We start from the raw sequence: 25,223 nt of genomic DNA, 5'->3' as shown, positions 1-25,223 counted from the left end.
GACCGATTAGTACGCTTCCCTCTGCTAACTGCCCCCCCCAGCCCCCCATGCCCCCCCAGTGCCGGAGCAGTCACAGGGAATCCCAATGGCAGAAAGCCAGCCTGCCACTGCTCACACACAACCCCCAGCTCATTTTTCACAGTCCTTTGTGATCAGGGTGGCCCACCTCACATTTTGTTGTTCCGCGTTCCAGAATCATTCAGTGTCCTGGAACCGCTCGACATTCCGGAACCGTTCTAGAAGCAAGCGATCATCACAAAAAAAAAAAAAAAAAAAGTTGTGTGTCAGATCACACGGAGGGAGGGTTCTAATCAACACTATCAACGAACACCATGTCTTCGTTTTTCTTTGAGAAACAATAAAAAGGGACAGTATCATTTGAGAATAATGTAGCAACTTTGTCACCGTCTGTGTAAAATAGTTTGTTTCATTTATGGTACAAGAAATGGTTTGTTTATTATCATGATGACTATTCTTTGGCTGTGATTATATTTCTGTGATTCTTGGTGATGAGCTGTTGTTGAATATCATGACTGAGAGGCCTCTGTCACAATACTGAGCAGTTAAATTTAGACTTTAAGAGGAGCCAATGTGGTGGGTTTACCTTAAAATTTTCCTGTCGCAGTTTCCGTTTTGGCTACCTAGGTCTGTCATAACGATGGCTGATTTTTCAGTGTGATGAAAGTCTCATTCCATTATAGTCGATAGGACTTGCGCCCTGCTTATTTGAGCACCGACTTTGACTTGACTTCTGTCACATAGGTTGGCTTCATGAGGGTGAAAGTCCATTTGAACTCATGGGATATCTCTTATTGTACATCGCTTTGGATCTCCCAAATAAATGTAATGTAACCAGTATACCTGCCCCAGAATTGCTTGCGTTACTACGCTCATTGAGGGTATCAGATTTGGATTTTGGTGCCTCCCTTATTCCCCTAATGCCTCTGCCTGTTCCCAGGAGCCAGTCTCCAGGTGTTACGTTATGTGTTCCTTCTCTTTTTATCCCCCCTAATTTCCATACGTTGTTGAGAATCTTGCCAATCACAGAAGGCAAAGCCCTTGCTGGTTGCCATTTTGGCTCTGTGGGTTGTACAGTGTACGAGAGTCCAAGTGCTGGGTTACACTCCTGATTCCCCTTAAACCAGTGGGTGATGTGGCTGTCTTGTGAGAAAGGCCTCTCTGTGTAGTTATTAACCACAACAGGGTTCAGTTTTGTATTCTGTGGAAATGGTTAAAACTGGATGTTTTTTTAAAATATATCAATATATGCTGTATTTCTGCATACATAAAGAAAGAAATGCCTTTCACGTCAAGTCAAATAAAGAACTGGGAACAGAATGCCCTTGTGCTGATGTCAACTGTGTTGTGTTATTTATTTATTTATTTATTTATTTATTTATTTATTTATTTATTTATTTATTTATTTATTTATTTATTTATTTATTTTCAGGACATGTTCTGAAGTTCAATGCCAACTTTAGGGGCATGCTTGAATACACCTGCTTTAATCAAGACTTTGAAGAGTGTACCTAAAGCAGGTAGAAATACATACAAATAGAATTTTTATAGAAACCTCCTTGATCATTCTCTGAACCAAGGAATTTGTGTATGGATAACAATTATTTTGATGAAAATAGTTGAGTCACGAATGCGTTATAGTTGAAAAGCACTAAATAAATCTGTTCGTTTGAATGTGTACTTGCAATGTTTGATGTAAAAAAAAAATTAATAAATTATATGTCATTATTTAATTATGCGTTCATTTTGGAGCAATAGCTCATAGTCTAGCCCGAGATAGAGCCTTCGCAGCAGAACTACTTCTGTAAATCCACCTGTATCCCACAATGCACTTCCGAACACCCACAGTAGTTCTTTAGTTGACGGTAAAGGGTTTCTGTGGAAAGCATCATGGCCCAAGGAAAGCAGAAATTTAAAGCACAGCGACCGGGAGGAGTCAAAAACAACAAACAGAATAAGCAGAAGGGACCCAAGAAAGGAGGTAAATTATGTTGCAATGCGGAGTGCATTTCTACGAGCTAGACTCACTGGATTGGAGACATATTAAAATAGCGACATGTCCAGCCGCCATTTCGGCTCAGAGTTTACCTCGTAAACTAAAGCTCTCCGTTCTCTACTGCGTGTTTTATTCAAACGAGAGCCAAAATGGATGTTCGGTCGCTAACTAGCGAGAAGCAAACTAGCTAACTTTTGACACATGCGTTGACTATACGTTGACACTGGCTACTAGAACGTACAGCTGCTTGTCTTGCTATTGATGTGTGGTGGTGTATTACGTGACGATATTATTGTGGGTTTCTTTCCCGTAGCTGGTTAGCTTTATTATTAGTCAGCTAAGCTAACTAATTAGCTGACGATGCGATGTGTGCTTTGATGCGTCTTCCTTTGCTTCACCAGGGAGAATCATTGCCCCCAAAAAAGCCCAAGTGGTACAACAGCAGAAGCTTAAAAAGGTGAGTTTCCTATGTGTGTAGGTCTATTAGCCCGGGTACTTCACTCTTAACGCACGAGAATGTTCATATTGCACGAACACATCCATGCACGTGGACGTCTGTGTTGATTAAGTTTGTAATCATATTGGTATTAGTTACATCCATTCTGTCACAAGCCCTGCGCCACAAAATGCCACGGTTCCGCGATCTGTCTTCCACTTTGAAACATCCCCAGGAGTCCAGTGAAATATGAGCTAAAGACTTAACTAACTAAACACTTTTTTTCATTTTTTCATTTTTTACATCCCATGTATCACCACTACTGTCTTACCATGTCATTACATTCATTTACTATATCATGCAGTGCATATACCTGTTTCAGCTATAATCCAAGTGGACCACCTGCTACCTGCATGTGTGTGTAGCTAGCTAGGTAGCAGTGTCATTTTTATTCACGAGGAGTACAGTACAGTGGTACATGTAGGCTATATGCTAGCATATGGTAATGGGCCTGAGGTAATTTCACGAAGCAGGCTTATGGAGTTGGCTGGAAGACTGTTCTGAGTAAAACCCAGAACATCTCTCAGTCCAAGTTTCAGCTTTGGGAGGGTTCAGGGTTTTACTCCGCTCAGTTATCCAGCTAAGTCAGTAATCCTGCTTAAGGAAACAGGGCCCTGAAAGCTTTGTTTAGCTTGGCCTGCTTTTGTTTCTGTCGCAGGGCCTGGAAGTGGCAATCAGGAACAAGATCGAGCAGGAGGTGACGCAAAGAGCGAGCTCCTCCCTACACAAGAAGCTGAGCATCCTTAAAGGCAGCGAGAGACAGAGCTCGGGCCCCCCACGTCCTGCAGCCGCCTCCTCAAAATAGGAGTTCACCCGCAATGTCCCACTGCAGCCCACTAATCAGAAAGGACTGGACACCGATGGGTGTACTACCTACTTAGGCCACTATGGGGCAGCAAAATATGTATTGTTATGCAGAACTGACCAAGTTAAACCAGGGAAAAATATTTTCCCCTCTTGTTTCAACAAGATAACAGGTCTGATATTTGTAGTTGAAGATTGTAAAATGGCAAAGGCTGTTCTACGATTCATGAATACTGTTGTATTGCAACACAAGATTTCTGTCTCTGAAAAAACCTATTGTGAAAAAAAGTCTGATTCAGTAAGTGCATTATCTCAAAAATGATTTCTTAACCACTAATAAAATCACCCATGGATTCTGGATATAAGTGAATTTTAATAGATGCGAAGTAAATTCAGAACAGTTAAAACAAATTCATAATGCACAATCCACAGAATAGATTTTAATCACCGAACTGTCACCTGTGTGTGGATATTAGCTATTTCAGTTTATAAGACACATTTGAAATTCATTACAATTTCTGTAAGTGTCTTTGTGTAACTGGAGTTATGTGCTTACACCAAGTATTTTCTTGGCAATAAAAAATGTAATTCATCAGAAACAGAGATTTTAAAAATACTTTTATAAAATTAGCCAACAGTTTTTATACAGTAAAAGTATAATTATTAGTAGTTTATTTGAAAATCATTTTATTCATTAACTTGGTTTGCTCAGTCTCACAAATTTTGCAATATATTTGAATGGTTATATGTGGTGTTTCTAATGGTTGCAGTGATGCAAGCTATGAAGCTATGGAAATCTACTCATTCCCATAATATATGACTTTTAAAACGTCATTTTTGCATAATTATGAACAGTACACTTTTTTTCTTAAATGTTATTCAAAAATAAAAGTTCATTGTGATGTATTGTTGCTCTATTCTATGTTTATTGTATGCCACAGGGGTACAAACACCATTTATACTTCATACATGCACATTTTGTGTTATATTTAGTTTCTGTGATTTGATGCACACTGTGGTGCAGTCCTTTATCATCTCGCAAGACATTAGAGGGAGTGCACTTGACACAGAAGACAAAAAAAACAGCGCCATGTTTGCAAGAGCGGGACTTGGATACGAAGCGGCTGTTGTGTTCTTTGGTTTTGTGCATGTTTGTGAGTGAGTCTTCAGAGTTTATATTTAGAAGAGCCTACAGACGGGTTGTGTGGACTGATGCCGGTGCCAGTGGTAGTTTTGCCATCTTTGTGACTGATGGTGTCCGTCAGTCTGCACAGGGAACCTGATAAAACTGGACAAGTTTCAATTTCCACCGTCATTTAGCCATTTAGCTGTCAGCTCTTTCTTCACTTGTGGCCTTTGGCTGCTTCACTTTAACTTCCTCGTCTGAAGGCTGGACTGTCCTTCAGTGCTCTGTAACTATGGAAACCTGCTGCAGGGACACTGGTGAGCTACGTTACCCTTCACACTAGGTGTGCCATTATTTAATTGATCGTTAAGTGAAATTGGAGGTTCTCAAAAAACAGCTTTTTAAAACACTGCATTACATTTCTGTTACAACGTAAAACATCTTGTCAGTTAAAAACAAGTAACAATTTTAAAATGACACTAATGCTTTTTAGAGTGCATTTCTCGTGGCCATATTTCAACTGTAGTCCTGGGATACACTAGTCTTAAAATCTATGAATAAGACTGAGAGTGTGACATTGTGGGTCCAGGGCCTCAAGAGCACACTTTACTGGTCTGCAGCATGAGCAGGTGGGGAAGGCCAGTTTAGATGGTCATTAGACGCGTTAAGTGCTCAGGTGAAATGGAAATTTAATGTCCAATGTTGCTAAGCGTTAAAAGGAGTATAATGAGGTACAATGTGGGTCTTCAGTGTTGAGCAAAGGTAAGCTTTCAGAGGCTGTGTGTCTCTCTCCCCCACTCAGTCACACTCGCCGTGGTGTTTTTATTCCAGAAAGTTCCACTGGCTCGAAGAGTGAATAGTTGTGTTGATCACAATAACAATATGCTCCATGGAACGACGTAAGTGTGTGTGCGTGTTGTGCATGCGTTCGTGTGTGTGTATGAGTCACCACTGCCGCAGCTACAGTCACATTAGCAGCCCAGTAGAACAGCAACTTTAACTTGTACACACCATTCAGAGGCTGCAGTGTGTGTGCTACGCGTGCGTGCGTGTAGTGTGCACGTGTGCATGTGTTTACATAAGACTGTCCTTCTCAAGGCTGTTGACACTTGCGGCTGGTCCTCTCCTGGCGTGAAATGCCAACCATCTTTATTTGTTTCTAACGCTGGCAAGGACAAGCGAGGCACAGCGGAGATGGTGCGCAACTCTACGCTGGCCGAACGCGGGACAGAACAGCAGCGCCCGCAGCATGTTGACTTACCGCCATATCTGTTGTTTGCAAAGTTGGAGCAGGAGGTGTGGCTGCAGATAAATAACACTTTCTGTTAAATCATGCGCAACCGAAGGGTTTTTTTGTGCTGTGGCATTAAGCCATTTCAGCTGGTTTCGGCACGACACAACTGATCGGCAATCTCCGATGCTGCTTTGAAAGTGTGGAGAGATAAAGACAGCCAATGTGCTGCGCAGAAGGTTGAAACGTAAGCTGTCGGCATTCCTTGTGATTTGACACAGTACCGCTGACAAGCATCTTTTTTTTTTTATTTGCCTGCGTTTGCACAACACAACACGATTCACAGAATACACAAAGGATTGCCAGACATATTATTTGAGCATAAACAGAACAGAACGTGTCATCAGAAGAGCATGGACATTTAGTGAGGTATTTGCTGTCTGTTACCCAGAAACCACATCGGTTTATTCTGACATTCTTGGGTTTCAATTGCCAATTCAATGTATCTGTTACTGAAGGGCCATACATTTGGTAATGCACCAAAACACACATTCTATACTGCAATGGTGAAAACATATTTTATACCTCAATTCAAATTTTAAGAAAAGGATTGCTCAGCATTTTTACATTCACATTAGCAGCAGAGTCTAATTCACTAAATCAGAACCAGTTGAACCAGTGTTTCTCGTGCTGTAAAAAGAGCAACAAAACTATGATTATTACTACAACTACCATAAACACATTGCTCCCTGCCCTTTATTTGAAAATACCATAGGCTAGTGTGAGGCACAGATTGGAATCATGCTTGATGAAGACACTATATTAATGATGATTCCAGCCACAAGCACTCATAGTGAGCATAATGAGTAGGCAGGTAGCAGTTTGTCCTCCAGCACTGCAGGGGGCAAAGTTTCACTGAGCCTTCAGCGCCTCCTGGCAGTAAGACGAACGCAGGAATCGTGGGAAGGAGTCCTTGGCCATCAGTGAGTATATGCGCTGCTGGGCCTTGTCAAAGGTGTCAGCTGTCGGCTCCTCAATCATGCTGGTAAGGGCCTCTTTGGTTTCAGAATCCAAATTCACCTACACACATGCACACAAACAGCAGAAGTGTTAGTGCTTCTGCCTTGTGCTCGGTTTCCCTCCTCACACAACTGCTTTCTCCTCTCTTCATCCTACAACGTCATTGCACTCCTCCTCCTCATCCCTTCCCCTCTCGACCTGTACCCCCCTCCCCACCCCTCACCTCCTGAGGTGCCTCGGAGTTGATAAACTGGCTGTAGATGCTCAGGGCTTTGATGCCCAGCTGGGTCCCGGGTGTGGTCCGGTAGTCCTCACAGGCCAGCCAGAACTCAAGGTTCTCCTCGCTGAACTCGGTGCGCAGGAACCAGCGGAACACCTGCTGGCCCACTGAGTCGGGGATGACCGGCGGCGGGGGCGGGGGGTGGAGTAGCAAAGGAGAGATAATGAAAAGGTGTGTGGAAGCTGAGTGACGTGGTACTGTGCCTATTACAGCACAACCACGGTAGCACTTTACACCTCCACTACCCCTATTCAGTTTCAGTACAGTGGCTGATCTGATTTTCTGTGCAGAGTCACAGAATCGGGAAGTTCAAACGTTGCACTGGAATCAAATTTATTAATATATTTTTTTGAAACATAATGACCTCTTTTAAACAGAATTGCAAGGAAAAGTGCAAGCATAACCTCAGCTTCACCGGGACCCAGAGGTCAGTGATTGCTATAGGCCTCATGGCCAGCGGTTTGAAATGACAGCCGTTATTGGGGGAGGGACAGGGGAGACGCTGACATGACTTACTCTTGCTGTTGAGCAGAGACTCAAGGTCCTGAAAGATCTTCTCTTCCTGAGCCCTGTAGAAAAGTCGAAGCAATGCGTCAATATCTCTTATCCCTGCATTGACTTTCTCACAAGTCCCATATACTGAAGTTCCCCCTGGGAAAAATAACGTTATTCTACACACACAGACAGAGCAGTCTGGCAGTCAATACACAGGCTCAGGGGGTATTCAATCTAACCACAGTGGGACATTGTCCCTAAAGTTGAGCATTTTCACGCAATCAAAATCAATCAGATGTATTTATACTGTGCATTTCAAAATTGAAATAGCACTGATGAAAGCTGTACGGCAAAACGTTTGATGCACTGAGCACTCCATTCTTTTTTCCCCACGTGATGCTGCAAATAAATTGTGGCTTAAGATAATAAAACAGCGTGCAGACAGCATGGTCCTCTATATTTACTGTGCATCTTACAGAGAATTTGTCACAATACACTGCACAGTTTACCCCGGCCTAAACCCCCACAGAGCAAGCCAGGGGCAACAGTGGCATGGAAAACACCCCTGATTGCCACACTGGAAGAAACATTGGGAGGAATCAGACTCAATAGGGGAGCCCATCCTCGTCTGGCCAGCTTAGGGTGGGAGTTAATAGAGATGAGTCAATTATCAGTCCACCTGATCAGTCAATTCCCTCTCACATCCCTGTTACTATGTATCATATCTTGCTGTTACTGACAAGAAAAAAAAGCTCTACTTGGTGTATCATGCCTTTCTCAGAGTCAAAGGAAGAGCATCACAGTGTTTAGACTGAATAACACCCCTGTGTGCGCTAGAGCAATAATAAAAAAAAATTACCTGTGCTTGTGTGTCCACTCCTGTTTCTCTGCCAGGTGACCAAGCTTCACCCTCATTTCCTTCGCCCTAAAACACACTTAAGAGCTGAACACACTCAGGCAACACAGGTACTCACATAGAAACTGCCACCCCAAAAGTAAAGTAGCAGACGCATGTGTATCACTAAAATACAGAAAGACATTGTATCCAGATACGCATCCAAGCACAGAATCCACTGTCATTTACCAACATTGATAGAACGTACAAAGTTCAGTTCATTACAGAACATGTACAGCACAAGGTGGACGTCCAAAGGCATGGACATTACACATCAGTTGATATGAACAAAAATATTAACTTTAATAAAAGAAAAAAACATACTTCTCCAAACATGACGACGGCAGAGAGGACAGTCCCTTACACATTTGAAATGTTAAAGAAAAGACGAGAAAGAGTTAAAGAAAGAGACTGGGTGAAGAGGTGTTGTTGTCTTTTTCTCAGGATCTTTCTGTGCATATGCTGAGCTCTTTATATAGACCCTTGTATCGGAATAAATTATCAGAAAGGGGAGGGGTGCAGGAATGGAAAATCTTAATGTGGTTAGCGACTGAATGCGCATTAACCAGGAAAACAAAGGCATGGAGCGAACACAATGCGCTAATCAACCAGCAGAACACAGCGTCCCGTGGCTGTTTTGATCCAGCCATCATTAACTGTGCTGCGTGAGACGCCGGTAACAGCAGCGGACAATGGCAACCGACACATTCAGTCAGCTGCTGTGTTCCGTCAGTCAGCCTCCTCCTGTTCATTTCATAATGGTGTGGACTGTGGAGACGGGGTGCTGACAGGGAAGCAGGTGTCTCGCAGGTACAATAATAAGCAGCCTAATTGTTTGTCTTTGGGTTTGTTGATATTGCTAGCCTGACACCTGTCTCAGGTCCAGTGTCTGGTTTTCTATGTAGGCCTACAGGCGTATATATTTCTTGACCAGACCAGCAGAGTTGGTGGGCTAGCTATTACGTCATACTGATTTATTGTGTCATTCTTTTAGGCAGTGGTATCTTTATTGAAGAAATTCTGAAAATAATTTAAAAGATTGCTGGGAACGGTAGGCTACAGTAGCCTACTTATGTATATGCTTAGACATAATTAAATTTGGCAACTTGTCCCATACGCCTAACCTCAGTGATGAGAAACACGTCACATACACATTTGAAACAAATCAATCAAAATGTACATTCAGATAAAATCAATCTGTCATATCAAGTCAAATACTACTAAACATGTTGATAAATTAAAGTAATCAACTGACAGTGTACAACATTGTAAAACGTTTTAAACATATGGCTTAATATGGTTACATATGAGTAGCGTCTGCGATGAGGTTGAGTTTTCCAAAATTAACATCTAATGAAAAATAAGAAGGGATCTAACTTCGAAAACATCTGCTGGACAGCAGTCATTTGAACGACAAATGTAACGAATAAAATTTGAACTGTTGTAGTGACAGCGTATTAGACCACTCACGTCTTTTGCAAATAAACAGCAGCTTGGTTGGCAAGGTCTACATAGCAACAGTTCCTAGATGCAAAGGGTGAAGAATTCCAATAATGAGTTATGGCCTATGTAAAATAGTAATAATAATAAACACATAGCCTCTACGCCATAGGTTTATTTGTAAAATAGAGCGGCCACATGGCCAGTTCCTAATTTGGAACTAGGCATACAGTTTGATGTTCTCGCAGGTTGCAGATGTACGGTGCACAACAGAGCCTATAAGACGCTGCAAAAATATTTAAATTATAACACTATTTGGTGTAACGTTAATTCCCTGAACCCGTTCACTATTCAAAATTAGATATACTACACAACTCCCGCATTTATTCAAAATATATAGCCATATATTTATAGGCTATCAAAAAGGTACTTGGAGTCCCGTGACGTTTACTGAATACACACATTTCTGTTAACCAACTCTGACAGCCGACACGGTGCAGACGCGAGTGCACATTCTTCGTCGGTTTAGTTTCTCGAAGAAGTAAGGGAGGGAGAAGTAAGCAGTAACCTACTGAGAATGGAGTGGTGAGTTGTACTTTCTAGAGGATCTATAAACATGCTAACACTCATGGATACTCATATTGTGTTATGTACGATCCACAATATATCGAGTATGTAACTAGCTAGCTGTATTCAGGATTGTTTTTGTATGATTAGGTGTGATTCCAGTGCTAGTTTGTACTTTGTACTTGGTAGGATTCTTGCTGCTGAACAAGCTTACTCTACAGGGTTGGAGTCCTGATCGATGTGGTCACTTCTGGCACTACGATCCTTACTTCACTCTAGTGTTTCTTTTGCGCCTCTACATCTTGAAACCTATGCACTTGTTGTACGTCGCTCTGGATAAGAGCGTCTGCTAAATGCCTGTAATGTAATGTAATGTAATATTCACCCTTGTTAGCTACAATGCCAAAGAAATACACGGCCTCTCTAGCAAGTATCGATATGTCATGTTCAAACTGGTGCACACCATGTAACTCGACGCCCAATAGCCCACATAGCTAAATGTGCAGTCAAATGCTACAACTCCTTGTTGAATTGCGCCGACTGGACGGGCATTATGGATTAAGGTATTGCTTTAATTTAAAGCAGTTTATTTCAAACGCGATACATAACAAGATGAAGACTTGAGCGCTAGATTAAATGTAAATAATCCCAGTTATGTTTGTGCTCTAGCTTCCCTGTTTTGAAGATCTCATTTCCTTTCAATGAGAAAAACTGAAAGCTGGTGGATACCGGACAGTGTGCGTTCTGTTGCGTAAAGGTATTTCTAATGCTCAAACTTTACAATTAAAATGTCATTGTGCCTTTCATGCAAAGTATACGTAAGTAAACGTAGTCCGTGCGCGGAACAGGTTGTGTCAGCTCTGGTGATAATATACTCTTTATTTACTCTGTTTATTTATATTGATTGGTGTTACAACACACGCACATGGATCGACACTGGCCTGGTTGGTCCCGGGCACGATGTCAGGACAACGGTGTCGACCCAGAGCGAGAAAAACGTTATGCCGAACTGTTCGAGCAACTGGACCTGAACAAGGACGGGAGGATCGACGTGCATGAGCTGCAAACATGGATGACAGCCCGAGGACAATCGAAGAGCGCAGTAGAAGAGGTAGGGGTAAGGAGGGCAACACTGAAAAGAAAATGGTGTTTAATATGCTGGCACTAATCTTACAAAATTACGTAAATCGAACCAGATGTCCTTGCACATGTACCGATTCCATGTCCCTCAGATGCCTTCCTGGCTTGCTGACTAGCTACATGTTGATTCCAATCACAAGGAAAGGGAAGGGGTGTGCTTTTGTTTAGGTGGCGATTCGTGGCTCCTGATTGGACCGTTGGCATGGCGGCTTTGACTTCGCGCTGTGGTCAGACAGCAAAACACATTTCAGATCAAAGTGTCGACAATTTTTCTGTAGCAAAAGAAGGTGAAGTAGCTTAAAGAGCAAAAATGATGTGCAATTGTGCAACCGCATTCGGTTTACAAGGGCCTCAATGCGGACAGACCCCTAAAAGTTAAGCTCATAAATAGACGGTGTTGTGGTAAAAATAGATTTGAGCAGTCACGCTACATCAGGGAATGCGTTCCGTTTCTCGTTGGAGAAGTTTAACATTTTCATGGGTAGGATCAGAGAAATACCGGTGTGTTATGGCACTGTCTGTAGTGGCAAACGGGATCTTGTCCTTTGATTACTGAAATAATGCATTTGTTTCAGTTCTTATGTTTGGGGAGATCCAACAGTGTCACACTGAACTGTGTAACTTTTCGATGTCTAAAAGGAAAAGCAAATATTTTTTAAACAAAATTAGTCCTTTGCGTTTATACTATAAGCCTGTATGTTTATGAGAGACTCAAAGTATGCATATTCAGTGGCCATTTGAGTCAATTCTGCTATTGCCACAGAATGCCTTGTCAGAAGCCTTTTTTTTTTACTTCATACCCGATTGAGACTTGTAGATATCAAGTGAGCTTCAAGCATATAACAAGGATAGGCCACTGAATAAGACTACTCATGTAATCAGTAATGTTTCTTACTGGAGCTTTATGTTTGGCTACTCAATTCCCTTACTGCACTCATAAAGTATTAAGCTTGGCTAAGATATCATCAGTGCTGTCTGTGAACATCATTACAGGAAGTGAGGTAGGAAGTGTTTCCTGGCCCCAAATAGTCTTCTGGAGTGCATAATTACTGACAGAGATGATAGTTGCTATTGGCTCGTTAAACAGCTAAAGGAACTGCGGAACTCTTCTGCTAAAGAAAGTATTTTTTTAACCCTGTGATTTTTATTGAGAGGGGATGTTCTGTCTTGTGTAAACTTAAAGGATAGGTTTGATATTTTTGAACCCGGGTCCTATTTGAAATTATTTTTCCAATAGAACATGGTAAGACAGATATGAATATACTGTGAGCTTCCTGTTTTTAAAAGATACTATAATCATGGGTTTTGAAGCCTGCAAAAATGTGCCCCCAATGTGTTCCTATGGGAGTTGTGTTTGAAGATGCAACAAAAAGGTACAAAATGCAATGTTTAAGGAAATTATGGTCTTCACTACTCCTGAATATCCTTGAGTATCCGAAAACAGGGCCAGGGCCCAGAGATTCTCAGCGCTGACTGCAGTCCGCATCACTCTCTGACTGAGCCTCCACTCATTCGCCCGCTGCCCATTCCACAAAAGGCCCTTTCTAGCCAATGTGTGCCTTTCGAAGCCCTGGCTCTGATTCACAGCTTGGTTAAATGCAGTGTTCTCCTCATGCGAGGTTTTCGTATTGTACTTGATAATACTTAAATGTTTGGGTGCTGTGTCTTTCAGTGCACCCCAGTGTGGTAATTGTGTAAGTGGAAAATGTGTAATTATTTCTCAGATTGTGTATGTGGAGGCCCTGTGGTCATTGTGCTTTGTGCTTTGGACCACTTGCGTAGCGTGCAGGTTTTAAGATTGTGCGATAGGTATTTGGATTGTGTATGTAGGCACGATGGATGGGTGTGCTAACTGAGATTGTGTGCATGTTTGTCAGCTGATGTGTGCTGGGCAAGGTGTGCTAAGTGTTTGTTCAGAGGGATTTTTATCGGTGATTTGTGGCTTTTGTGCTGTGGTTGTAGAGTCCATGTGATCAGTCTGGCAGGCTTTCCCTCGGTCTGTCTCTTGTGTTCACACTGTTCTCTGCTTTCTTTAGAGCTCTGCCAGACTGATGACATTTAGTCTCCAGCCCCCCTGGACAAAATTAATCTAATGATGTTTCTAGGCCTTTCGTGTCATATCCGTACGTGCGGTGCCCTGTAAAAGTATTTAGACCCCATGGAAGTTATCAAATTTTTCTGCAACTTCTGTGCAGTTTATGCAGTTCTGATGGATCCCACGATTCAAAGTGGAACTGTAGCTGTGGGTGTCTGTGGTCTGTGTGCTGGGGGAAGTCGAGGGTGTGTCTGTGACCATCTGCGTCTGTGGGTTTGATTCTTGACCATGACACAGTGTAGTCTCCAGGTCTGTATTCGGGTCAGTGGATGTGGTTACCTTTGATTGTGTAGGTTGCATTGGATTATTATGGGTGTGGATGTTCATATCTTTGGTTAAATGGTTATACAGGATGTGCTGGATAATTGTAGATATGGTTGCTTTGATTATGTAGGATGTGTTGGGTTATTGTGGATATGGTCGCTTTGATTATGTAGGATGTGTTGGGTTATTGTGGATATGGTTGCTTTGATTATGTAGGATGTGTTGGGTTATTGTGGATATGGTTGCTTTGATTATGTAGGATGTGTTGGGTTATTGTGGATATGGTCGCTTTGATTATGTAGGATGTGTTGGGTTATTGTGGATATGGTTGCTTTGATTATGTAAGATGTGTTGAGTTATTGTGGATGTGCTAATCTTTGATTCTGTGTTAATGTTGTGGAGGCTGTTGTAGAATAACACTCTTCTCTCCTGTTCTCTTCATGCTTCTCGCCCCCATTCCTAATCTTTTGGCACCACCTCCCACCCCCCCGCTCTCCATTTCTGTTCTGCCTCTCCCCCAGCAGATAGTGCGGGAGGGGGACACCAACAAGGACGGCGAGCTGGACTTTGAGGAGTTTTCCAAATACCTACGCGCCCACGAGAAGGCGCTCCGCCTCATGTTCCGAAGCTTGGACCGAAACAACGATGGTCCGCAGCCGCCAGACACCCGCCCCGCCCGCACGCTAACCGCTACTGCTGCCGTCATGGCAACACTCTGCTAGCTCTGATTTACCGTATGCGCATTATGCAGGCCTTATGAGGCCTTATGCAGCGCTGTGCACTTAGAAAGGTCCAGTCAAAGGGCTCTTAGGTGTAACGACTAGCCCAGGAGAGTGGGGTACACTTTGTCTTCTTCTGACGGGGTCAGCTGTGTCTCTGTGCTTTTCTGTGGCACAGCAGACAGCTGGTAACTGTGCTGGTCAACATTTCTTTTCCACCTGCATGTGAATTTGCAAGTTGCCACACTTGCCAGCGAAAGCTTTGATTGCTTACATTATAGTACACGTTTGAAATGGGAAAGAAGCATTGCTTGCAAGGTAGCTAAGGGTTTGAGAGCTTGCCAAAAGTTCAACATCATTTCCAAAACTATTGATTGTTTAATTCACTAACTGTACAGTTAGCCCAGAAAATGATATACAGATTCATGTATAATTCAATATCACTGACTCAGTTTTCACTGTCTAACACTGCCCATCTGTGCCTGACCGTGTTGTATTGGTGCGACATAACGGCTGTACATTCACTGTTGATATCAGAAGCATCAGCAGCTGACTGCGTCTGGGTCCAACTCGTGTCTGAAGTGGTAACTCGTACAGCACAGGGCCCGCTTGTGTTTGCTTCAACTGCTCACTCGTGACTGTCTGGCTGCTCTGCAGGTGAGATAGACATGGCGGAGATCCAGCAGTCTCTGCAAAGCCTGGGGGTGGATGTGTCCAAGGTTCAGGCTGCGAAAATAATGCAGAGGTGAGTGGGTGTGTGTGTGTGTGTGTGTGTATGTGAGTTTTGCAGTATGTGTGAGTGTGTGTGTATAACATGCATGCCTGGTGCTTGCTGTGTGTGTGTACATGCATGTGTGGTGTTGCAGTGTGTGCGTGTGTGTGTGTGCATGTTAGTTTTGCAGTGTGTGTGGATGTGTGTGTATAACATGCATGCCTGGTGCTTGCTGTGTGTGTGTACATGCATGTGTGGTGTTGCAGTGTGTGCGTGTGCATGTTAGTTTTGCAGTGTGTGTGGATGTGTGTGTATACATGCATGCTTGGTGCTTGCTGTGTGTACAGGCATTGGTTGCAGTGTTGCGTGTGTGTGCATGTAGTTTGCATGTGTGTGGATGTGTAACATGCATGTTGTGCTTGCGTGGTGTGTGTACAGGCATGTGTGGTGTTGCAGTGTGTGCGTGTGCGTGTGTGTGTGCATGTTAGTTTTGCAGTGTGTGTGGATGTGTGTGCATACATGCATGCTTGGTGCTTGCTGTGTGTGTGTGTACATGCATGTGTGCTGTTGCAGTGTGTGCGTGCGTATGTGTGTGGGATGGGTGGGTGTGGCTCAGAGTGAGTTAAATTACCTTGGCAATCATGTAAAAACTATGAGCCAGAGCCAAACGGAACAGTAGAGCCTTAGGCACGTGCATTTGTGGTATTTATTTGAGGCAAAGTTTGGTTCCTTCTCCTCGTAAGAGGAGCCAGCGGCCCAAAGATCTAACTGGCCCAGCTACCCCTGGCGCCCACAGCTTATCTCTCTTTTCTCGTTCATTTCTTCTCCTCCTCCTTTTGCGCTCCTTCTTTCGTCTCTCGCGGAGCAGCATAGACAAGGACGGCACCATGACCATCGACTGGAACGAGTGGCGGGATCACTTCCTCTTCAACCCCATCCACAACATTGAGGACATCGCCCGCTACTGGAAACACTCGTTTGTGAGTGTGTCACTCTGTCACAGGAAGATGTGTTTCTGCGTGCCCCAGTTGTGCAGAAATACGCTGCATCTAGCAACTGACTAAACTGACAAACTCCCAACCGTCCAACTACAGGCTTGCATGAGAGATACTCAGAAACTGAGATGCAGCCATATATATAAAAAAAAACATAATTCATATTTATCATAAATTTGTGAGCTTTTAAAACATGTTCTAGCTTGTGAGCTGACAGTGACAACCTTACTTTGTGTTTGTAAATTGTTTGTTGTGCTTAGCTATTAATTCTACTAACTACCTTTTTGTTTAATTACTATTTATTTGTTACATTTGTCCAGAACTGAGAGTGGAGATGGAGGGCCTCACTGGGATTCTGTTTTTCTCTTTTCATCTCACCTCTCTTTCTACCTCTCTCTCCCCCTTCCTGGTACTTCCTCTCCCTCTATCTCACTACTCCTCTTTTCCTTGCCATATTCCCCCCCCTCTCTCTCTGTCTCTCTTTTCCTCTGTCTCTCTCTCTCCCGTCAGATGTTGGACATCGGGGAGAACCTGATCGTGCCCGACGACTTCACGGAAGAGGAGAAGAAATCCGGGGCGGTGTGGAGGCATTTGATGGCGGGGGCCATGGCGGGGTCCGTGTCCCGCACGGGCACCGCCCCGCTGGACCGCATCAAGGTCTTCCTGCAGGTGGGTGCAGAGTGGTGCAGTTTTGGGCGGCGGTTCCCCGCGCATTGATTGGCTGTGTTTGTACAGTGCAGTGTGGACGTGCTGCAGGTCTACGGCTCCAGCTCGGGCCGGATGAGGCTGTGGAGCGGGCTGAGGGGCATGGTGGGGGAGGGGGGCATGAGCGCCCTCTGGAGGGGCAACGGCATCAATGTGCTCAAGATCGCCCCGGAGACCGCCATCAAGTTCATGGCCTACGAGCAGGTGGGCGCCTCTGTCGCTGCTTCTACCTCTCCTTGTCCGTCTCTCTTTCTTTCTGTTTCCTTCTCCCTTGCCTTCTCCCGCTTTCATCCTGTTCATCTCCATATCCCTCCTTCTCTTCTTCTCTCTCTCCCTCTCCTGCTCTTTCTCTCTTTCCCTAATCCTCTCGCTCTATCTTCCTGTCCTTGGAAATGCTCAGATTTTGGGAAAACCCATACACTCATTCATATTCGCTTTGTGTTATCTCTTCTTTCTGTATTTGTCTCCCCCCCCTCCCCCAGATTAAAAAAATAATCAGGGGCAGTAAAGATGGTGCGTCGCTGCGGGTGCAGGAGCGCTTTCTGGCCGGCTCCCTGGCTGGAGCCACTGCCCAGACTGCCATCTACCCCTTGGAGGTGAGAAGCTTCTCCTCGGTTCAGGGCTGAAGCCTCATTTTTACTTTGTCTCTTGGCGCTTCATGCAACAAAAATGATGTGTTGTCCTACACTTCGTCAGTACGTTTCACGCGCCGGTAGAATTTTGTGATTTTGTCTCGGACACCGCCACACTTTGTTGCGCAGTGTATTCAGACCGTTTACGAATGTAAACAAATGGTCAGGAGTTTCGTGTCTTGTTACCGTAGAGACAACAGAACCCTCCGCACATGCCAAATATTGTGAGACTCCTCCTTTTTTGTCGCACGACACTTGCCGAAAGTGTCATGTGACGAAGTATAAATTAGGCTTAAGCCACAGCGTTCCTTGACTCGTGTATTACCCAGGATTCACACCAATAAGAGTCTCTGAGCACTTTACCCAGACTTGCCAACTGCATTTTACAAGTCAATTAAAGAGAAATTTCAGATTATAGGATTGTGGAAATAAAACCTTGTATACGCCTATATCTGTTCTTGAATAATGTGTGCAGATTAATTTGTTTGTGTTCATGTCCTTCTTGAGGTTTAAGACCAAACAGAACTGCTCTGGGTAATTCTCTGGTGCAGTGTTTTCAAACATTGTGTGTTTGGACAGATGCATTCTTTAATTATTAATATTCTCTCCCGAGATTCACCGTAATGTAACGGTCTGTCTGCATGCGGTCTCCAGAGAGCCTGAAAACAGGGCTTTTATGTGAGAAAACACGAGAGACAGAGAAAGAGGGAGGGAGCAGACGGAGGTGGATCTTATTTCTTTAGCGAAACGGGATCCTGTGACCGATGGGTCCCTGTCCCATTGCGGGATGAGGCTGCACAGCGAGACGATCGGCTTTGAAAACGTGCCGCACGAGTCAGCTGAACCTGCTTTTGGCATTTAGGGGGGACGCACGGAGGCAGGCTGGGAGGGATAGTTCACATTTCGGACTCCTCTCTAAGATTGCGTGACCCCGTTGCAAGCCTCTGTGAACACTGTTGGGGGGCACAGTCCTGCCCCCCCCCCCCATGTTCCCCTCATTGAGTTTCAATGTAGGGATGCCAGACCTTGCCTGTTCGCCAGGCCGCACTGACAACTACTGCACTTGTCCTCACAGAGGCCTCCCAGAGAGATTCAAACGGCCTCTGCAATCTGCAGTGAATTCAGGGTCAGTCTAACCACTGTGTGGTCTTTGCCTGGAAAGTTGGTGACTTTAAAGGGTAATTACACCCTAGAGCACTTTTTTAGCTGTAAGCGTGTTGTATGCCTACTTTATAGTAAAACATTCAAATCCATTTTGTTATTTCAGCATTTCTGAAATAATATCTGGTCAAAAACGTCTTGGTGTTGCCTTCTAACGTTTAAAAAATGCTTTCTGCATTCCACTGTGGCCCCACCCCATTCCTGATATCTGAATACCTCTTTGGAGATACTACTACATCATGTAGATGTCAATCAAGATATCAAGCTGAAAAATCATTGCCGTCCACATATTTGTAGGTTTATTTTTCAATACGCATGGAAGACTGCTGGCAGCTAATTGGCTAGATTGGTTTTGGTCCAATGCTTTTCAAACTGGAGAAACATGGTGGCCTGTTCATAAACTTTCTGATATTCCATATTCCTAGTCAGTTTTTATCCAAGTTTCATGAGCCAGGCACCGCTAAGCTGTACAAATAATTTGCATATAGAATACTTCACGCATTACATTACATTACATTACAGGCATGTAGCAGACGCTCTTATCCAGACTTACACAACTTTTTACATAGCACTTTACATTGTATCCATTTATACAGCAGGATATATACTGAAGCAATGCAGGTTAAGTACCTTGCTCAAGGGTACAACGGCAGTGTCCTTACCCGGGAATCGAACCTGCGACCTTTCGGTTACAAGCACAGTTCCTTACCCACTGTGCCACACTCCGTGCCACACTCCGTCACGCAAATCAGATGGACACACCTACTCCAAACACCCCAGGATGCATTTTTCAGAATTGTGTAGTATGCGGAGCCAGGCTGAAACAGTGAGTACAATTACTCTTCAACATAATAATGAATAAAACACCTTGCATTAACTTCAGGAAATGCCAGACAACCGGTTGGATCTTAAAAAAGTGGCCAAAAGGGAAAATAAGTAATTCAAATGTATGTCCATCCTACGTGTTGAATCTCCATAGTAAACAAATTTTGAAACATGACCTTTTAATGATGTTGAAATTCGACAACCCTGTTCATCAGTACCATGTATGGAAGTAAACTAGTGAACCCAGGTCTTGTGTGAACAACGAGGACCCGGTACTTACCTGTGAGGTGTGAATGGGTCAAACGTGGGTTGAACCTGGGTTTTATGTGTGAAAGCGGTTATTAGTCAACAACAAACCTGCATCCTTCTCTCCAGGTGCTGAAGACCCGCTTGACCCTGCGTACGACGGGACAGTATTCGGGGTTAACAGACTGCGCCCGGCAGATCCTGCAGAAAGAAGGTGTTGGGGCATTCTACAAGGGCTATCTGCCCAACGTTCTGGGCATCATTCCATATGCGGGCATCGACCTGGCCGTCTATGAGGTACTAATACCAGCTGTGGCTGTTCAAGAGCTTTTAATAGGTATTGATGGTTATGGTGGCTGGCTCAGTTCAGCTGGCTCAAGTTTTGACTTTTCCCTGTTGGAACCGTAATTCAGTAAATTATAGAACTGGAGTTGTCCAGTGTGTGCGTGATCTTGTGATTTTCCTTTTTTCTCTCAGACACTGAAGAACGCCTGGCTGCTGCGATATGGTGAAAGCTCGGCAGACCCTGGGGTTCTGGTGCTGGTGGGTTGCGGCACTTTGTCCAGTACCTGTGGCCAGGTAGCCAGTTACCCGCTGGCTCTGATCCGAACCCGCATGCAGGCTCAGGGTAAGAGAGAGGGACGGGAGCCTTGTTTTGTGGAGAGGAAGGGAGGGGTATTACAATATAGAAGGGGTCAAAAATCAAATGGTTAGTCTTACTTGTGAATCTCAAGTTACATCCTGCTTATCCCATTTAAGGCCAGTACTCTAATCTTCTTCATCTGTCCTCTTTCTTCTTGTTCTCCGACCCACTCCCTCCCCCAGCCTCTTTGGTTGGAAGTCCACAGTTGTCTATGCTGGGTCAGTTAAAGCACATAGTGTCCCAGGAAGGGCTGCAGGGACTGTACCGGGGGATCGTCCCAAACTTCCTGAAGGTCATTCCGGCAGTCAGCCTGTCCTACGTGGTGTACGAGAACGTGAGGAGGGCCCTGGGAGTGGACTCCAGATAGCCAGCGGGAAAAGGGTGCCATCTATAGGAAATTCTGAAGACCAGCAAGGGGGAGGACCTAGCTGGGAAACTGTGGGCAGGGCTGAGAGGAGGGGACAAGAGGCGACAGTCACAAAGGGAGGAGATATGGAGGGATGAGGAGAGACAGCATGCTGGAGGCCCACTAAGAGACAGACAACTGTATAAAAAAACAACAGTATTTTTAGCAAATGTGTTGCAAGAACAATGTACTATGCAGATAAACAATATTCAATGGGTGACTCCCAGTTCAAGCCAAAGTTTGGGAAATGGTGCAAGAGATGGTGTGACATGACCATGTTTTATTTGATCCATTTTATTGGATTTTTATTTATATATTTATTTTCTCCCAAGTTTTAGTCCAACGATGATATTTCACTTTATTTTATGTACTGTTACCAGTGACAGTCTGCATGAATACCTTGATGGATTCAGGCCCAGTCTCTCTGTGCTTCAGAACAGGAAGAGAAACAAGCTTGGCAAAAGGTGCTCTCAAGAGCTTTGCATGACAGTTGTATCGAATGAAGATTTGTGTGTCATAACCTGCTGACAATACCGTAACATTTTGATTCACGTAGTTTGTATATATAGAAGTGTGTTATGATTGATGGCTTTATTGAAGAGAAAAGGTTAAAAGATGCTACCTGGTCAGGCTTCTGGGCAGTACTAGAACAGATGAAGTTTTTTCTTTCTGTATGCAAGGAAGTTGGGAATTCTTCAAGCCAATACACAAACTATGTGTGTGCAAGTCCCAAAGCCATTCAGCTGTGGTGGAGCTACATTCGCATAATTGTAAGGTGCTTATTCGCAAGCAGGGGTAAGATTTCAAAATAAGTGACTGTGACTTCTGGAGCTCAACAGAAAGGAGGCGTCCAAAAAAAGAAAGTTACAGCATTTGTAATACGAAGCAACAACAGCTGTGCATCAGGTTTTCTAGCGAGTGAAAATGTATTTTTAACCAAGCGTGGAGAAGCAGGCTTTCGCTTTCGGGCACTTTGCTGAATTGAATCGAGCGGTTGCAAGTGGAATGATGAATGTAAAGCCACTTCCAGTTCCAGGTAATACTCCAAAAGGCCAGGTCACTAATACAACCCACCCCGGGACTGACTGGGTGTTACTAACCACCCCCCCCCCCCCTACAAGCTGACATAACATCACTCAGGCCTGACATCATTTATTTACAGTATGTGATAATTTATTGATTTTTTTTTTCTTAATGAAACTTTATTTAGAAGTGTTACTTGTTAGGTGTGTGAGTATTCCAGGCAATGCTTGGCTGCTGCTGCAGTCTTAAGCAGCGGTATCAGGCTGAGTAGGTTCTTCACAGCTCTAGACTGTGCTGTTAGCACTGAGCAAGGTAGTCTCTGTGAAAATGATTTTTCTGTGATCACAACTGATTGTTTTACCTGACATTTCTCTACCAGGGAACGACCATGCATATTACAAGCACGTCTGCTTAACAGAACCATCCCCACCTAGTATGCTGTTTTAATTTAACACGTCAGTGAAGTAATGCAGTCCGATAAAACAGTCACTGCTGATATTCATACGTTCAATTTGATGTTTGATGATCCCTACTTTTCTGTTGATAACCCAGCAGAGGATACACTGAGGGAGCATGAAATGGCTGCCTGATTTCTCACATTGGGAGGACAGAAATGAACAACTTTATAGGTGTGCTCCTTGTCTAAGCTGAGAGGCTTCACTACTATCTGGAGTACAGTTAAACTAAAATCCACTGCCGTTTTTGAATACATGCACATGCATGCATCTGTACTGACTGAACATATTCTACCTGGACTGTTATCTTTTTAATATATCATTAACGTTGTGGTTGCCTGTTCTAAAATATATATATATATATTACTTGGTTTTATAGTCCAAGGGTGGCTGAACGCATGGTGTTAAGAGATATGCCTGCAAAGTATTACATTAAATGTGTTACTAGCATCAGAAGAAAATGATACTGAATAGCTGCCCCTTTTTGTACATAGTCTTTCCTGATTTACATGCACATCTGTACTATATTTTTTAATAGAAGTTGCTCTACAGTATGTCAGTTGTCAACATTTCCACCAGGTATTGCCTGAGCAGAGACACAACACTGCTGTCGGCCATATTGCAATACTCAACAAAATACTTTGACTTAACAAAAAGGAAATTATGACATCAGAGAGGGATAAATGATATCATTGGTCAGTATGGGCTGACCTGCAATAAGAAAGGAGGAGAGAGGAAGATTATCTCAGGGGCTGTATCAATTGACATATGGATTTATTTATAAATGTGACTAATTAGCCTTATAGGATGCCAACACTGGTATAAAACAGTTGCACATCCCAAAAGCTGTTGGCCTGGACACAGGACAGCCACTACAGTACAATTATAAGTTGACATTAACTGTTCTTTTGTTTTTGTTTTTTGACAGAGAATATGAATAACACTACTTGGAGTACAAACTGTTTTACGATCATTTAGTCTACATTATGTTTATAAAATGAGGTTTTGTGTTGCTTTAAATTACTTTGCAGCTGACAATTTTCCAACTCAAATGCAAATTAATTTGAGAAAATCTTGTGTGACTTCATCAAACTCATGAATGTACCTTGGATGTTTAACTTTATTCAGCAGAGCTGTTTTCAACTTGTTAACTATTCTACTGTGTGATTTTGAGCTGCTGTTCATTCTCATCTTCATTTCCCATAAAAGTGATACTTTATTTGTTGCACTGTATGCTGAATTAGATTTTTGGGGCTTGCTTGCAAAATTTTCTGTTAATGGAACAATAAAGTATTAATTTTACAATATATGATTATTTCATTTGGCAGATCCACCATAAAACTGACCTAAACCCTTGTATTCTGTCCCTTTTAAATAGAATATTCCATGTTGGTTTCCAGCTGTAACAATTTGGCTAGGGCTGACTTATGGTTAAGCACAATGATTGTACTCTCATTTTAATACTGTATAATTAATTAGCTTATCTTAGTATGCATGACTATTAAACATTATTTTTTATTTAATATCTCCTTAATTATTATAGCCTATGTAATGGTTGGAATGACTGCATTGTAGCAATTTGTACTGGAGTCTACAGAAATGAGCTATGCCACGGATACAGTTCTGTGGGTACAACCCTTAAAAACTGTATTATCCTAGAAATACAATGTACAAAGATTTTCATCACAATGGAAGGTTGCGTCTTTCAAATTTACCCAGTCAACAAACACAATAGCCGTGGTGCATGAGCACATCCACCGTTAATCGAGGCATCTTAATCAGTGCAGCACAAGTGAACCGGACCCAAATGACCACATCCCACTCCTGACAGCAGCCTACTGAGGGGACGGAATTCTATGAGGACCCCAAATGAAGAATCTCACACAGACCGTATGAAAATAGGAAACTCATCCAACAGTCCACACCACAAGCTCGAACGTGCAGAAGGCAGAAACGCCTGACAAGTAAAGGTCGGTGCAATTCCGCCTAAAGCCCTGTAGAGGAAGGAAACGGAGAACCCATAAGCCTTGCTTGACAACAAACTAGACTCGTTCAGTTGTACAGAACCCCGGTCCCCGGAGTGCCGGATAGATGTACGGTTTTGTTCCATTATTAATATTTGCCTGAATAGTGAAACGCTGAGTATCTCACGCACAAGCACATCCGCATTCATAAAGATTAAGGGAATTAATAATCGAATCAATTCAATTATGTACTGTCAGTTCGAATAGCGCAAAACCATAAATGTCTAGCTCCCCAAGACGACAAAGTTGACGATGTGACTGACATAGTGGATTTGAATGCCACGTGTAGCCTGTTAGAGAAGTACATTACCGTAAAGGTATAGGCTAAAGGTTACACATTTAACTTCCAACACAACGAAAAAACTCCACCTCGTGGCTCTGTTAGCTAGCTAAACATCTTTCTTCCCAGGGTTTGTTAATGCAATATATCATATTTGTATTCATCAAGTGCACTCTGTAATAAACAGGTGTTAAATAATTTCACTTCACGAAACCTTATAAAAACCCATAGTTTGCACCTCCAAAGTCAAAGTCCACCTGAGCACCTTCAGTACTCAACGCAAAACCTCACAAGGTTGACGCCATAGCTCAGGCTTTTTCCTCATATTCTAATTCTATTGGTCAATAACATGCCCAGCAATGTTAAAGGCTGCTCTGTCGTTGAAATACATTGGCCAGACCACTGATCGCTCAGGACCCATCAAAGTCGTCATTGAAATATGATTGGGACTTCCAAAAGCGCCAACCATGTGGATACCAATGATTTGGTCAAACTAGCCATCGAGGTGTCTTTACCTCTCGCTGTAGGCT

General features: G+C 43.3%; 4 protein-coding genes and 1 long non-coding RNA gene across 17 annotated transcripts in view; 3 read left to right on the top strand and 2 right to left on the bottom strand.

The window, feature by feature from the left end:
- Nucleotides 1-1,352, top strand: part of mri1 (methylthioribose-1-phosphate isomerase 1) — a 16,405-nt gene extending 15,053 nt beyond the window's left edge. The window contains exon 6 of the mRNA XM_064323610.1: nt 1-1,352. This exon is cut by the window's left edge and continues 2,502 nt beyond it. The gene's annotated coding sequence lies outside the window, so the exon portion shown is untranslated.
- A 487-nt stretch (nt 1,353-1,839) lies between these two features.
- Nucleotides 1,840-4,220, top strand: c2h19orf53 (chromosome 2 C19orf53 homolog). Its single transcript, XM_064323612.1, has 3 exons — nt 1,840-1,999; nt 2,416-2,471; nt 3,169-4,220. The coding sequence occupies exons 1-3, from the start codon at nt 1,909-1,911 to the stop codon at nt 3,313-3,315; spliced, it is 294 nt and encodes a 97-aa protein (XP_064179682.1). The 5' UTR covers nt 1,840-1,908; the 3' UTR covers nt 3,316-4,220.
- Nucleotides 4,221-5,911: 1,691 nt separating this feature from the next.
- Nucleotides 5,912-11,646, bottom strand: si:ch211-196h16.12 (regulator of G-protein signaling 5). Of its 3 annotated transcripts, none has more exons than XM_064323607.1 (5): nt 11,543-11,646; nt 8,326-8,391; nt 7,488-7,540; nt 6,915-7,078; nt 5,912-6,751 (listed from the first exon to the last, which is right to left on the bottom strand). In XM_064323607.1, exons 2-5 carry the CDS (start codon nt 8,379-8,381, stop codon nt 6,584-6,586), a joined length of 441 nt encoding a protein of 146 aa, XP_064179677.1. In that variant the 5' UTR covers nt 8,382-8,391; nt 11,543-11,646; the 3' UTR covers nt 5,912-6,583. The 3 variants fall into 3 exon arrangements, with proteins under 3 accessions (XP_064179677.1, XP_064179676.1, XP_064179675.1); XM_064323606.1 differs by having other exon boundaries at nt 11,551-11,606; XM_064323605.1 differs by lacking the exon at nt 11,543-11,646 and adding an exon at nt 8,686-10,051.
- Nucleotides 10,334-23,696, top strand: LOC135248716 (mitochondrial adenyl nucleotide antiporter SLC25A23-like). Of its 11 annotated transcripts, none has more exons than XM_064323596.1 (12): nt 10,334-10,386; nt 11,038-11,125; nt 11,272-11,479; nt 14,389-14,515; nt 15,244-15,331; nt 16,167-16,278; nt 16,804-16,962; nt 17,029-17,202; nt 17,481-17,594; nt 19,992-20,159; nt 20,340-20,490; nt 20,688-23,696. In XM_064323596.1, exons 3-12 carry the CDS (start codon nt 11,294-11,296, stop codon nt 20,870-20,872), a joined length of 1,464 nt encoding a protein of 487 aa, XP_064179666.1. In that variant the 5' UTR covers nt 10,334-10,386; nt 11,038-11,125; nt 11,272-11,293; the 3' UTR covers nt 20,873-23,696. The 11 variants fall into 11 exon arrangements, with proteins under 11 accessions (XP_064179666.1, XP_064179665.1, XP_064179668.1 ...); XM_064323595.1 differs by having other exon boundaries at nt 10,336-10,386; nt 11,038-11,127; nt 11,278-11,479; XM_064323598.1 differs by lacking the exon at nt 10,334-10,386 and adding an exon at nt 10,880-10,931.
- On the bottom strand, nt 23,582-25,014 carry LOC135248719 (uncharacterized). The gene is made up of 2 exons (XR_010328480.1): nt 24,932-25,014; nt 23,582-24,383 (listed from the first exon to the last, which is right to left on the bottom strand). It is a non-coding gene; the product is annotated as an uncharacterized LOC135248719 (long non-coding RNA).
- Between the last annotated feature and the right edge of the window lie 209 nt (nt 25,015-25,223).

This window comes from Anguilla rostrata, chromosome 2 (assembly GCF_018555375.3).
Source record: "Anguilla rostrata isolate EN2019 chromosome 2, ASM1855537v3, whole genome shotgun sequence".
Taxonomy (NCBI): domain Eukaryota; kingdom Metazoa; phylum Chordata; class Actinopteri; order Anguilliformes; family Anguillidae; genus Anguilla; species Anguilla rostrata.
This window is presented reverse-complemented; position numbering and strand designations above follow the sequence as displayed.